Raw genomic sequence first — 14,628 nt, forward strand, 5'->3', positions numbered from 1 at the left:
GATAAATACCCAAAAGTCCCAAATTATGTCTATTGTGACACAAATATTCAATTTGTTTTTTTTTTGTTATAAAAAATTTAAACTAATTCATTGTGACAAAAAAAAAAGAGTTTGAAGTATTTATATTATAATAGGTAAGTTTAAAATTTTGCGTGATAAAAAAATTAACAATCGGGGTGTTTATCCCACGTATGGTTTAAACTTGTTGCGGTATTCAGCCTTTTTTTGTCAATCGTATGAGGTCGGCATTTTCTCGTCAACGGGCCGCCGGAGAAGTGGGTGACGAGTGCCTATACGTCATTTGCAGTCTATTTATACCCAATCAACAGCAGAAGAGAAAAGCTTCGTTGTCTTGTATTGTACCGTGAGCGGGCGGGAGAGCTCTCGAACTGTCTCTTCTCCGTTCTCTCTTCTCTCCATCGACCTCGAGCTAGACGACTGCGGCAATGGCGGCGTCGACGCTGAGGAGGATCAAGCTGGGGTCGCAGGGCCTCGAGGTGTCCGCGCAGGGGCTGGGCTGCATGGGCATGTCCTCTGCCTACGGCCCTCCCAAGCCCGACCCCGACATGATCGCACTCATCCACCACGCCGTCGGCTCCGGCGTCACCTTCCTCGACACCTCCGACATCTACGGCCCTCACACCAACGAAATCCTCCTCGGCAAGGTCTGCTCTTCAGTGTGTTATGAAGCTTAGTCTCAGCTTCAGCACGAAGTAGAGATGCTATAGTCATGCCGAATTCCAAGATCCTGCGACTTAGTTTTCTTTATTTTGTACACAGTTTGTGGGTTTCCTTATGGTGATTTTGGTGTCGATCTTGAGCAGGCACTGAAGGGAGGGGTGAGACAGAAGGTGGAACTGGCGACCAAGTTCGGGCTCGGCTTCGCCAACGGGAAGTGGGAGGCCCGGGGCGATCCCTTGCGAGGCCAGCCTGAAGCGGCTTGACGTCGATTGCATCGACCTCTACTACCAACACCGTATAGATACCCGCGTCCCCATCGAAGTCTCTGTATGGATCCTCATTGAATCTTTGCCTCTCTTGAGACTTTCTCTGAGCCACATGATCCAGTTGCTAAACTAAATTTGTGTTGATTATGCATCTTAAGCTCAGTTGCTAAACTAGATTGGTAATGATGATGCATCGTTGCGTTGTTGATAGTTTGTTGGACTTCGTGGCAGAAATTGCCTATTGTCTTGCCTTTTGTCTTGGAAGATATTGTTAGCTGAGAGTTAAGTTCAGTTGATAGTTCAGGTAGAGATACGTTGTTATAGAAGTCGTGGAATTTTAGTATTTCAGTGGCTGGGTTTTTGTCTTATGGGATCTTTGACAAGTTACTGATCGATAAGCTTGAAGATTATTCCAAATCTTCCTTTGAGATGAAAGCGCTATCAGGCGCATCCTAATTTCTATTCGAGAATCACATTGAAAGTTGTACATTCTGTAGAGACATTTGATTCTTGACATATCATTGTCAAATATGACAATTTCTTGAAATACTTCTGTTATTTAACCTCCCTGTCGTAGATCAGAGAATTCTACTTCCATCAATTTTATAATTCTGCTATTTGGCCAATTGTGTGATAGATTAGAGAAATCTATGTCTATTAACTTCTTAATTCCAAGCAAATTTTTTGTTGCATAGAGATGCATGAAGATCGACTGATCTTCGCTAAGAGCTGCCAGGTCAAAACGTAAGGGTGGAATAGTCGGGGAACACATACTATTCAGGGGCTAATAATGTGCATGAATTTCTGGATCTTGACATGTAAGGTCTTGACTGTTGTTGTTATGGCATGTGAATATTTGAAGATTGGAGAGCTAAAGAAACTCGTTGAAGAGGGTAAAATCAAGTACGTTGGTTTGTCGGAGGCCTCTGCGTCAACCATCAGAAGAGCACATGCTGTTCATCCCATCACAGCCGTGCAATTGGAGTGGTCGCTGTGGTCAAGAGATGTGGAGGCAGAGATCGTTCCCACGTGCAGGTAGGATATCACTCTGTCAATTTGTTTAGGCGGTGACAACAGCTTTCTTCTGACTCTGCTCTTCTGGAACATTGTGACTAGGGAGCTTGGCATTGGAATTGTTGCGTACAGTCCTTTAGGACGGGGATTCTTATCTGCCGGTTCCAAGTTGTTGGAGAATCTCTCCAAGGATGACTTCAGAAGGGTTTTTTTCTGCTCATCAACATAATTAGATGCTCACTTGACTGTCGTTCTTTTTGGAGTGCTGGATTATTACCAGTTCTTGTGACATGCAGAAAAAGTATTGGGTGGTGTAAACAAGAATCGGTGACACAAAGGCTTTATATTCTTTTGTTTCCCAGCCTTCCCACCATTTGCTACTCACTATCCTTTCCCCACTTTCCACCCATCCTTTTTCTCTCATCTTTCTTCATAGGAGTACGATATCTCCTCCATATAACTAACGCCAGTATCCGGTCTCGGGCCTCTGTCCTTTTTTATACTCATCTTTCTTCACAAGATAAATAATATCTTGACACTACCCGTTCTTGAGTGAGGACTCCCCAACACCCTTCTTATGGAAGTTTTAGGATTATGTTACTGACATAAACCCAATTGTGGGATACTGCTCGTAATTAGTGGTTGACTTGTGTTTGCACCGGGTGAAGTAGCTATATTCTTTAACGAAAAAGAGCTTTACTTCCGATAATATTCTTATACAGATCATCTGGATTTGTGATTTTTTATTTTTTTTAACTGTGATAAATGGATTGCTAGAGCACTCAATCTGCATTTCGAATGCTTATGATTTTGAACTACATAGTCCAATCCTTTCGAGATAATCTTTTACTAAACACAATGCTTATGAACCTCCAAATGCTTATCATTTCAAGTAACAAGACAATCTGATAACGTGCAATGCAACCACTTCTAGTATTTTTTGCTCTAGTTGCGGTAGAATTTGATGCTTAAAAGAAAATGATCGTTGCTCTAATGCTCTCTGCTGAGACAGTTCTCTATGTTATGCAGAAACTACCAAGGTTTCAGCCAGAGAACTTGGCTCACGATGCGATGTTATTTGACCGAGTGAATGAAATTGCACAAAGAAAGGGATGCACCCCATCACAGTTAGCCCTTGCCTGGGTACACCACCAGGGCGACGACATCTGCCCTATTCCCGGCACAACCAAGATCGAGAATTTCAATCAGAACATTGGAGCTCTGTCAGTGAAGCTTACACCGGAAGAGATGGCTGAGCTCGAATCGATTGCTTCTGCGGACAGTGTGAAGGGTGACAGGTACGATAGCAGCATCTCTACATGGGAAAACTCTTACACTCCGCCCCTTTCTTCATGGGAAGCTGCTTAGAGACATGCCTGCTTCTGTCGCGGCATCTTTGATAGGTAGAGCTCGAGCATTTGCTCCCGCATAATTTTCCAGCTGTGTGGTGTGGTTGTTATAAGCATGTGTACGAAGAGGGTGCTTGTGATCCTGTAATAAACTCTGAACTTCAGAGAGTAGCTGTTGTCATTCTGTTTAAGTGACGTTCGCTTTGAGAAGACTCTAGATGTGCGATAAGCTTATGGGGAAGATTGCTCAAGAAACACAGGTTGAGCTGAATTCTAACCGAGCCAACCATACCAATTCATCAAGGTGACTTTCAGAATCGTGAAACTGGGATTTTGTGCAATTCGACTCGTCCATACATACTAGAGTGACACTCTATTCACCTCAGCCATGATTTCATACTTTCAAGATTTAATCTTTGCACAATTCTCTCTAGATTGGTTAGTATTCATTGAAGCAATGCCGAGAGGCACGTTTTCTATAGCAGCACAATTGCTGAACTAGATGGCATCATTGTTGCATAAAAGTAAATTGCCACCTGATGCTCTCGCGGTCGTAAAATTATTTTGATCATTGTTCTGACTTGTGTCGCTCCATGTTGCTTCTATAAAAAGACCATCGAAGGCTCCTAAGGCATAGTCAGATCGATCATCATAAGGTTAATGCATGTGCAGACTATCTTGCTAGTTGCTATACATACATACGGAGTTTCAACTCTTTTTTTTTTGTCGAATAGAAGAAAAAGAGCGGTTCGAGATTTTAAGCTTTCCATTTGAGGAAAAAAATTAGCAAATATCATTACATTATAAAACTTCCCATTCAAATGGTCGATATATGAAAGTACAGTTTTTGAGAGGGACGTGTTACCCTCTCAAGAACTCCCCATCCATGTTGGATGATAACAAGACATCTTCTATTATAGGTTGAATTCCGGAGATGTCAGGGAAACCGATTCCCTAGATGATTCCCTTTGAAAATGAATGTTAGACTTGATAGCGAAATTGGGCTGTTGATACATAGTACATTTTATCTGTCCCTTTCTTTCGGGCGACGATGGTCTGCTAGATTCCCGGCACGACCGAGATCGAGAAATTGAAGGAGTACGTTGGAGCTCCGTCGGTGAAGCTTACCACGGAGGAGATGGAGGAGCTGGGATTGATTGCTTCTGTGGATAATATCAAGGGTGGCGGGTGCAAAAGCGGCATGGCTACAGGGAAAAAGCGCCGTTCTTCATGGAAAGCTGCTTTGAAATGAATCTGCTTCTGTCGCTGAATCGTTGAGATGTAGAGCTTGAGCATTGGGCCGTTTTAAGCATGTGCGTGAACAGGGTGCTTATTCACCTGTTTAAAGCATGATGATGCCTTCGGAGGCTTCAACAGTTTTTAATAGAAGCAATACGCAGCAACGTGTCTCGGTCGGCAATTATTCAACGGGTTTTCAATAGAACCAATACAGAGCGACGCGCCTCGGGTGAATCAGAGGTAAAGCATGGTTCCAAAGTAAAATCTGAAACCAAAGAACCGGATCGCCGGAAATTTATTCGGTTCGAGATTCAAATATATAAGGTAGGTTTCAAGTTCCAAAATTTGAAAAACATATTTTGATGGGTAGATTCTGGATTCTAGATAAGTGGAACTTGAAATTTTTTTTTTTGGTATTTTTATTGATTTATATTTTCTTATGGTTCTGCGGTATTCCATGACATATGATGATGAATGTATAATTTGGAAACACTAATCTGAGCTTTCACTTTATAATTGAGACTTTTACTTTGTTAATATTTCATATTTTTCATATATAAATATAAATTATGGTTAACAGATTGTAGTAATAAATAATTGTCATTAAATGTGATGATTCATTATAATTGTTCAATTAAAAATAGACGTAAAATTTGCGCAGAACCTAGGATTGACCTTGAAATTCATCACAGGGTAGATTTTGGATTTCAATTAAAATCTATACAAAATCAGGAACCACTCACCTCTAGTGACGATGGAAATAGTTTACAGACCCTAAAGTCCCATCAGCAATGTCTATGTATGGTAATCAATCCTCACAGGATGTCGCAAACGTTGTAAGCAAATCCTCTCCTTTTCATTTGCTCCACTCCCTTTTTTTCCATTTTTTTTTATATTGCTTGATATTTAAAAATTCATGAAATTCTTTCAAGATCATAAGCACACATAGAGTACGAGATGGTTGTTAATAAGTTTGACTTGCTGAAACACATGTCCAAGTTAGTAAGAAGACTAACAGTATGAAATTTCATAGTTCAGCATACAAAAGATGTAAATGACGATATCTATGTTTAGTACACGCGACAGTCTTTGCTCGTCGCTGTCTCAAACTAAAACTGTTTCTTCCTTGAGTTGACCCTCTTCCTGCATCGCGGTCGCGAGCGAGAACGACGATGACGGCAATGTCGTTGTCGATGCAGGCGGGGAGGATCAAGTTGGGGTCGCAGGGCCTGGAGGTGTCGGCACAGGGGCTGGGCTGCATGGGCATGTCCGCCTTCTACAGCCCTCCCAAGTCGGAGCCCGACATGATCGCCCTCATCCGCCACGCCGTCGACTCCGGCGTCACCTTCCTGGACACCTCCGACATCTACGGCCCCCACACCAACGAGATCCTCATCGGAAAGGTCGGTGCTTTAGGATTTCGAGTCGTGCGGTCGCTTAAAAGGTTCCACCTTTCGCATCAGCTTTAGCTTATTCACACTGGGTTTCGCGTGATTTTGCTTCCAAATCCCTCTTCTAGACGCCCCAGTCCCCAGTGTAATCAATTCACATGCTTGGCTCTTAGTTTGAGATGTCAGACTCTCGCAGTTCGGAACGCAAAATGTCTGAAACCCAGTGAAATATACTGAGTTTTGAGATGCAGAAGCATAGATTGTTGGTCTGAACAGTCGCCCCAAGTGGGTTCTAGTTATTAAGCGGTACGAACAGTCGGCGGTGCTCACGCAAAATTCTATGTCGGACGACTAGGCTTTCTGATTTGTGGGGCAAATTTTTGTAGTTTACTTTGGTGTTGACTCGGTATGGAATTCGAGCAGCACTAAAGAAGGGATGAGCATCGATCCAAGATTGACTCTAAACCGACCCTGGACCAGCCCAACCCTACCGGTCCTTGTGCGGTTCCTAGGGAGATTGGGTCGGTCCTTAATTCTAGGATTTCTGGACTAGCACTGTGCGGGTTGGTTTCGGTCTTTAGAGTTTATGATGGGTCCAACCCGAACCGACTCTGACTATATGTATGTGTGTAATATTATTTTTTTATTTGTTATATAAAGAAAACTTTAAAATAAATGTTGCCAATAATATTAAATAGCTATTTAGTAGGGAGTTCAAATAATTTTACATTATTCTTTAATAACTTAGATTTTTAATGTCTTTAACGGCGTCAATAATAATAATTTACAAATGAGGAAAATGTTTTTGTGAGGAGTCCCCACGACGTCCAAAATGGCATAAACAGTTCCTTACGACATCCTTATCTAGTATTCATTATCTTCTGTCTTATTTATTCTGTTAGTCTTCAATTTGCCAAAATCGAAAGAAACAACTTCTCCGCTCGCCACTTGACATTCGCCTCGCTCGCTTTGGGTTACTCGTGCTGCTCGACACTCAATGCTCACTCTCCTCGACGCTCAACCCACTCGACCCTCACTGCTTGCATTTCTTAGCTGATTTCGCTCATCATTGAACCCATTAGATCGATCTAGTTCTCGATTGCTCTTTTAAGGAGTAAAAAAATGGAATATTGATCTTGAAATCGGACTAAACCATTATGTCAATTCAGTCTTTAATCGTTTTTTTAAGGAGTACAAAAAATAAAATAAAAAATTATCGGTTGGTCTCGCGCTAACCTTAGAATCGGATTGAATCCAATGGGTCGGTCCGGTCCTCGGTCCTAAGCTCAATAGGGTCAGTTCTCAGTCCCAAAAATTGAAGACCAATACTGTACAGGTTTAGTCTTAAAGTTAGGGGGTGCACCGGTCTAACCCGGACCATGCTCATCCCTACACTAAGAGAGAGAGAGAGAGAGTACAAGTGGCAACCAAGTTCGGGATCAGCTCCGCAGATGGGAAGGGGAACAGGCAGGTCCAAGGCGACCCTGCGTACGTGAGGGCATCGTGTGAGGCCAGCTTAAAGCGACTTGACATCGATTATATTGACCTCTACTACCAAGTTACCAACACCACGTGGATGCTTGCGTGCCCTTCGAAGTCACTGTATATCCTTGTCCCATTCTTTAAATTGCTTCACTAGGTTGATGTGCACCGGGATGGTTTCACTGCATATCTCGTGATGGTTAATACGATAGAAACTATATGATAGAAACTATATGATGAGAGTTACTTTTGTGTTGCGACGATTAAATAGATTTGTCTTGTGTGGGACTGAGATCAGTTACTGGATTATCCTCTGTCCGATTAGTTTTTAGTTCTGGTTCTGATAAATTATAGATACTACTTGAGTTTATTTAATGTGTAGTATGTTGTTCTTGCATTAAGATGTGTCGATATTGATTGATCTCGCTGATGGTGGCTGTGTCAACATGAAATGGTTTGAAAAAAATTGGAAAACGCACATTCAGAGATACAAAATAAAGCTAACAAAGTGCACGAATTTCTGAATCTCGGACACTTAAGGTCCTTACTGTTGTTTTTGGGTCTTGTGAATCTTCAAAGATCAGTGAGCTAAAGAAGCACTTGATGTACGCTACGAAATGTTTAATGCCTTCGTCACACGAAAAGCGAGGAGTTGATAGTTAAGGATGATAGTCAGCAGTTGAGGATTGTAGCCTTTGCTGATCCCTCAAATCTTTTTCTTTACATAGCTTCGGAGTCAATGCATAACTACGATCGATTGATACGTAATTTAAATGTACCTTTTCGGTCATATGATGAATGTGCCTTTATTAATTTTGTTATTAGAAATAATATAGCACACATATTACAAGCATGCTTTTTTTTTAATATGGTGCAATCAATTCTCGAAATTTTGAAATTTTGGACTTTATGTAATATGATATAAACCATTATTCTATTTTTATTGAGGATAAATACCCAAAAGTCCCAAATTATGTCTATTGTGACACAAATATTCAAATTTTTTTTTTTGTTATAAAAAATTGAAACTAACTCATTGTGACAAAAAAAAAAAAGAGTTTGAAGTATTTATATTATAATAGGTAAGTTTAAAATTTTGCGTGATAAAAAAAAAAAAAATCGGGGTGTTTATGCCACGTATGGTTTAAACTTTTTGCGGTATTCAGCCTTTTTTGGTCAATCATATGAGGTCGGCATATTCTCGTCAACGGGCCACCGGAGAAGTGGGTGACGAGAGCCTATACGTCATTTGCAGTCTCTTTTGACTCTCCACACCCAATCAACAGCAGAAGAGAAAAGCTTCGTTGTTTTATACCTGGAGCGGGCGGGAGAGCTCTCGAACTGTCTCTTCTCCGTTCTCTCTTCTCTGCATCGACCTCGAGCTAGACGACTGCGGCGATGGCGGCGTCGACGCTGAGGAGGATCAGGCTGGGTTCGCAGGGCCTCGAGGTGTCCGCGCAGGGGCTGGGCTGCATGGGCATGTCCGCCGGCTACGGCCCTCCCAAGCCCGAACCCGACATGATCGCACTCATCCACCACGCCGTCGGCTCTGGCGTCACCTTCCTCGACACCTCCGACATCTACGGCCCTCACACCAACGAAATCCTCCTCGGCAAGGTCTGCTCTTGAGTGTGTTATGAAGCTTAGTCTCAGCTTCAGCACGAAGTAGAGATGCTACAGTCATGCCCAATTCCAAGATCCCGCGACTTGGTTTTCTTTATTTTGGACACAGTTCGTGGGTGTTCTTATGGTGATTTTGGTGTCGATCTTGAGCAGGCACTGAAGGGAGGGGTGAGACAGAAGGTGGAACTGGCGACCAAGTTCGGGCTCGGCTTCACCGACGGGAAGTGGGAGGTCCGGGGCGATCCGGCCTACGTGAGGGCAGCTTGCGAGGCCAGCTTGAAGCGGCTTGACGTCGATTGCATCGACCTCTACTACCAACACCGTATAGATACCCGCATCCCCATCGAAGTCTCTGTATGGATCCTCGTTGAATCTTTGCCTCTCTTGAGACTTTCTCTGAGCCATATGATCCAGTTGCTAAACTAAATTGGTGTTGATTATGCATCTTAAGATATTGTTAGCTGAGAATTAAGTTCAGTTGATAGTTCAGGTAGAGATGTGGCACAACGTTGTTAAAGAAGTCATGGAATTTAGTATTTCAGTGGCTGGGTTTTTGTCTTATGGGATCTTTCACAAATTAATGATCGATAAGGTTGAAGATTATTCGAAATCTTCCTTTGAAATGAAAGCGCTATCAGGTGCATCCTAATTTATATTTGAGAATCACATTGAAAGTTGTACATTCTGTAGAGACATTTGATTCTTGACATATCATTGTCAAATATGACAATTTCTTGGAATACTTTTGTTATTTAACCTCTCTGTCATAGGTTAGAGAAATCTACTTCCATCATTTTTATAATTCTGTTATTTGCCCTATTGTGTGATAGATTAGAGAAATCTACGTCTATTAACTTCTTAATTCCTAGCAAATTTTTTGTTGCATAGAGATGCATAAAGATCGACTGATCTTCGCAGGTCAAAATGTAATGGTGGAATAGTCGGGGAACACATACTATTCAGGGGCTAATAATGTGCATGAATTTCTGGATCTTGACATGTAAGGTCTTGACTGTTGTTGTTATGGCATGTGAATATTTGAAGATTGGAGAGCTAAAGAAACTCGTTGAAGAGGGTAAAATCAAGTACGTTGGTTTATCGGAGGCCTCTGCGTCAACCATCAGAAGAGCACATGCTGTTCATCCCATCACAGCTGTGCAATTGGAGTGGTCTCTGTGGACAAGAGATGTGGAGGCAGAGATCGTTCCCACGTGCAGGTAGGATATCACTCCGTCAATTTGTTTATGCGGTGACAACAGCTTTCTTCTGACTCTGCTCTTCTGGAACATTGTGACTAGGGAGCTTGGCATTGGAATTGTTGCGTACAGTCCTTTAGGACGAGGATTCTTTTCTGTCGGTTCCAAGTTGTTGGAGAATCTCTCCAAGGATGACTTCAGACAGGTCTGTTTCTGCTGATCAACATAATTAGATGCTCACTGTGACTGTATTTTTTTTTTTTTTTTTTTTTTTTTTTTGCTGGATTACTACCAGTTCTTGTGATATACAGAAAAAATATTGGGTGGTGTAAATAAGAATCGGTGACACAAAGGCTTTATATTCTTGCATGTCTTCAATTCAGCACTCGCCATAAATCCCACCTCTCGTGATTATAGATTAGTGTAAAATAATAATCAATTAATAGCTTGATAAGCCTGAAAGAGGCCGTTCCCGGTATTCTCATGCTCTTGTAATGAACTAATATAGATCTATTTGTAAGTTCCTTTGTTTCCCAGCCTTCCCACCATTTGCTACTCACTATCCTTTCCCCACTTTCCACCCATCCTTTTTCTCTCATCTTTCTTCGTAAGAGTACGATATCTCCTCCATATAACTGACACCAGCATCCTGTCTCGGGCCTCTGTCCTTTTTTTACACTCATCTTTCTTCACAAGATAAAAAATATCTGGACACTACCCGTTCTTGAGTGAGGACTCCCCAACACCCTTCTTATGCAAGTTTTAGGATTATGTTACTGACATAAACCCAATTGTGGGATACTGCTCATAATTAGTGGTTGACTTGTGACTGCGCCAGGTGAAGTAGCTATTGTTTTTTAACGAAAAAGAGCTTTACTTCCGATAATATTCTTCTACAAATCATCTAGATTTGTGATTTTTTTTTTTTAACTGTGACAAATGGATAGCTAGAGCACTCGCTCTGCATTTCAAATGCTTATGATTTTGAACTACATAGTCCAATCCTTTTGAGATAAACTTTTACTAAACACAACGCTTACGAACTTCCAAATGCTTATCATATCAGGTGACAAGACAATCTGATAACTTGCAATGCAACCACTTCTAGTATTATTTGCACTAGTTGCGGTAGAATTTGGTGCTTAAAAGAAAATGATAGTTGCTCAAATGCTCTCTGCTGAGACAGTTCTCTATGTTATGCAGAATCTACCAAGGTTTCAGCCAGAGAACTTGGCTCACAATGCGAAGTTATTTGACCGAGTGAATGAAATTGCGCAAAGAAAGGGATGCACCCCATCACAGTTAGCCCTTGCCTGGGTACACCACCAGGGCGATGATGTCTGCCCTATTCCTGGCACAACCAAGATCGAGAATTTCAATCAGAACATTGGAGCTCTGTCAGTGAAGCTTACACCAGAAGAGATGGCTGAGCTCGAATCGATTGCTTCTGCGGACAATGTGAAGGGTGACAGGTCCCCTAGCAGCATCTCTACGTGGGAAAACTCTAACACTCCACCCCTTTCTTCATGGGAAGCTACTTAGAGACATGCCTGCTTCTGTCGCTGCATCTTTGATAGGCAGAGTTTGAGCATTAGCTGCTGCATAATTTTCAGGCTACGTGGTGTGGTCGTTACAAGAATTTGTACGAATAGAGTGCTTGTGATCATGTAATAAACTCTGAACTTCGGAGAGTTACTGTTGTCATTTTATATAAATTTCATTCACTATGAGAAGATTATAGATGCGGGATAAGCTTATTGGGAAGATTACTCCAGACACAGGTTGAGCTGAATTCTAACCAAGCCGACCATACCAATTCATCAAGGTGACTTTCAGAATCACGAAACTGGGTTTTCGTGCAATTCGACTCGTCCATACATACTAGAGTGACACTCTATTCACCTCAGCCATGATTTCATACTTTCAAGATTTAATCTTTGCACAGTTCTCTCTAGATTGGTTAGTATTCATTGAAGCAATGCCGAGAGGCACGTTTTCTATAGCAGCACGATTGCTGAACTAGATGGCATCGTCGTTGCATAAAAGTAAATTGCCACCCGATGCTCTCGCGGTCGTAAAACTATTGTTGATCGCTGTTCTGACCCGTGTCGCTCCGTGTTGCTTCTATCGAAAGACCGTCAAAGGTTCCTAAGGCACAGTCAGATCGATCATCATAAGGAAATGCATGTGCGGACTATCTCGCGAGTTGCTATACATATACACGGAGTTTTTTTTTTTTTTTGGTAAAAACATATATACGGAGTTTCAACTCTTATTTTTTTTTTTTTTTTTTTTTTTGTCGAATAGAAGAAAAAGAGCGGTTGGAGATTTTGAGCTTTCCATTTAGGGAAAGAAAATTAGCAAATATCATTACATTATAAAACTTCCCATTCGAATGGTCGATTAATGAAAGTATAGTTTTTGAGAGGGACGTGTCACCCTCTCAAGAACTCCCCATCCATGTCGGATGATAACAAGACATCTTCTATCATAGGTTGAATTCCGGGGATGTCAGGGAAACCAATTCCCTAGATGATTCCCTTTGAAAATGAATGTTAGACTTGACGGCGAAATTCGGGTGTTGATACATAGTACAATTTATCTGTCCCTTTCTTTCGGGCGACGATGGTCTGCCTGATTCCCGGCACGACCGAGATCAAGAAATTGAAGGAGTACGTTGGAGCTCTGTCGGTGAAGCTTACCACGGAGGAGGTGGAGGACCTGGGATCGATTGCTTCTGCGGATAATATCAAGGGTGGCGGGTGCAAAAGCGGCATGGCTACAGGGACAAAGCGCCGTTCTTCATGGAAAGCTGCTTTGAAATGGGTCTGCTTCTGTCGCTGAATCGTTGAGAGATGTAGAGCTTGAGCATTGGGCGCTGCAGTGTTTTTGAAACTATGTTGTTCGGCCGTTTTAAGCATGTGCGTGAACAGGGTACTTATTCCCCTGTTTTAAGCATGATGATCGATCAAAGCTCTCCCGATTGTGCCTTCGGAGGCTTCGACAGTTTTTTAATAGAAGCAATACGCAGCAACGTGTCTCGGTTGGCAATTATTCAACGGTTTTTCAATAGAACCAATACAGAGCAACGCGCCCTGGGTGTTGATCAGAGGTGAAGCATGGTTCCAAATTAAAATCTAAAACCAAAGAACCGGACCGCTAGGAACTTATTCTATTCGAGATTCCAAGATATAAGATAGGTTTCAAGTTCCAAAATTTGAAAAATATGAAATTTCAGATTCTAAGTAAGTAGAACTTAAAAAAAAAAAATTGTGTTTTTCTTGATTTATATTTTCGTGTGGTCTTGCAATATTCCATGGCATATGATGATGAATATATAATTTGAAACCACTAGTCTGAACTTCCATTTTATGATTGAGACTTTTATTTTGTTAATATTTCATATTTTTCATATATAAATATAAATTGTAAATTGTGGTTAGCTAGCATATTATAGTTACAAAAAATAGTTATTAAATGTGATGATTAATTGCAATCATTTAATTAAAAATACACGTAGAATTTGCCTAAAACCTAAAATTGACCTTGAAATTCATCACCTGATAGATTTTGAGTTTCAATGGAAAACTATATAAAATCTGAAAACACTCACTAGAGTGACAATGAAAATAGTTGACCGACCCTGAAGTCCCATCAGCAATGTCTGTGTATGGTAATCAATCCTCAGAGAATGTCGCAAACGTTGTGAGCGTGGTTCCGGGTAGAACCGGGAACCGGAACCGAACCGGAGGAGGTTCCGGTTCGGTTCCCGGTTCTAAGGGGACCGGTTCCGGTTCCCGGTTCTCTTTTTCCGGGAACCGGCGGTTCCCGGTTCCGGTTCCGGTTCCCATAGGAACCGGAACCTGAGGAACCGGAACCGGCAAAGTTACAAAATAAAAACCCTAATTCTTTCCGTGCGATTCCCCCTTCCGTTCAACTTTCCCCCTTTCCCTTTCTTTTTCCCTCTCTTTTCTCCACCTTTTCCTCCTCACGTCACTTCCTGCCCCCACTTTTTCTTTTCCTCTCTCTCTCTCTCTCTCTTCTCTTTCCCCCTCTCTCGGCCGAACCCCCCCACCTCTTCTTCTTCTTCTTCTTCTTCTTCTTCCTTCCTCTCGCCGGTTGCTGCTTCACCCACCACCACACCGCCGCCCCACGCCCTACTCACCACCACCTCTTGGCCACCAAACCCCCACCACCCACTGCTCGTCCAACAAGCCGTCTCTCCGTTGAGTCCGACGAGCTGTCTTGCCGTCCGCGCCACCGTGAGGCACCGCCGCCGTCCCCAAGCCACCATCACCACCTCTTGCTGCAGCTTGCTCGGCCGTCCGAGCCATCGTTGCTCCGAACCGTCACCACCTCCGCCCGAACTGAGCTCTTCCCCCCTTGG

The 14,628-nt window shown here is 42.3% G+C and overlaps 2 protein-coding genes and 1 pseudogene across 2 annotated transcripts; all 3 read left to right on the top strand.

Annotated features, from left to right (window-relative positions):
• The first annotated feature begins 342 nt into the window (after window positions 1–342).
• LOC104456317 (probable aldo-keto reductase 2) lies at window positions 343–3,743 on the top strand. The gene is given in 6 exon segments (XM_039301092.1): window positions 343–665; window positions 825–916; window positions 918–1,008; window positions 1,810–1,982; window positions 2,064–2,166; window positions 2,991–3,743. Coding segments are annotated over 6 exon segments (1,017 nt in total). The 5' UTR covers window positions 343–446; the 3' UTR covers window positions 3,330–3,743.
• Window positions 3,744–5,721: 1,978 nt separating this feature from the next.
• On the top strand, window positions 5,722–7,566 carry LOC120286917 (annotated as a pseudogene).
• A 1,156-nt stretch (window positions 7,567–8,722) lies between these two features.
• Window positions 8,723–11,993, top strand: LOC104456316 (probable aldo-keto reductase 2). Its single transcript, XM_018860785.2, has 5 exons — window positions 8,723–9,039; window positions 9,199–9,399; window positions 10,090–10,262; window positions 10,344–10,446; window positions 11,445–11,993. Exons 1-5 carry the CDS (start codon window positions 8,821–8,823, stop codon window positions 11,781–11,783), a joined length of 1,035 nt encoding a protein of 344 aa, XP_018716330.2. The 5' UTR covers window positions 8,723–8,820; the 3' UTR covers window positions 11,784–11,993.
• Window positions 11,994–14,628: the final 2,635 nt, after the last annotated feature.

Source organism: Eucalyptus grandis, chromosome 8, assembly GCF_016545825.1.
Source record: "Eucalyptus grandis isolate ANBG69807.140 chromosome 8, ASM1654582v1, whole genome shotgun sequence".
Classification (NCBI taxonomy): domain Eukaryota; kingdom Viridiplantae; phylum Streptophyta; class Magnoliopsida; order Myrtales; family Myrtaceae; genus Eucalyptus; species Eucalyptus grandis.

Bases quoted from the DNA above. Each gene is read 5' to 3' on its own strand.
- LOC104456316 (XM_018860785.2), top strand. From the start codon at position 8,821: ATGGCGGCGTCGACGCTGAGGAGGATCAGGCTGGGTTCGCAGGGCCTC. The intron at 10,263-10,343 runs GTAGGATATCAC...CATTGTGACTAG, and splicing joins GAGATCGTTCCCACGTGCAG to GGAGCTTGGCATTGGAATTG. The intron at 10,447-11,444 runs GTCTGTTTCTGC...TATGTTATGCAG, and splicing joins CCAAGGATGACTTCAGACAG to AATCTACCAAGGTTTCAGCC.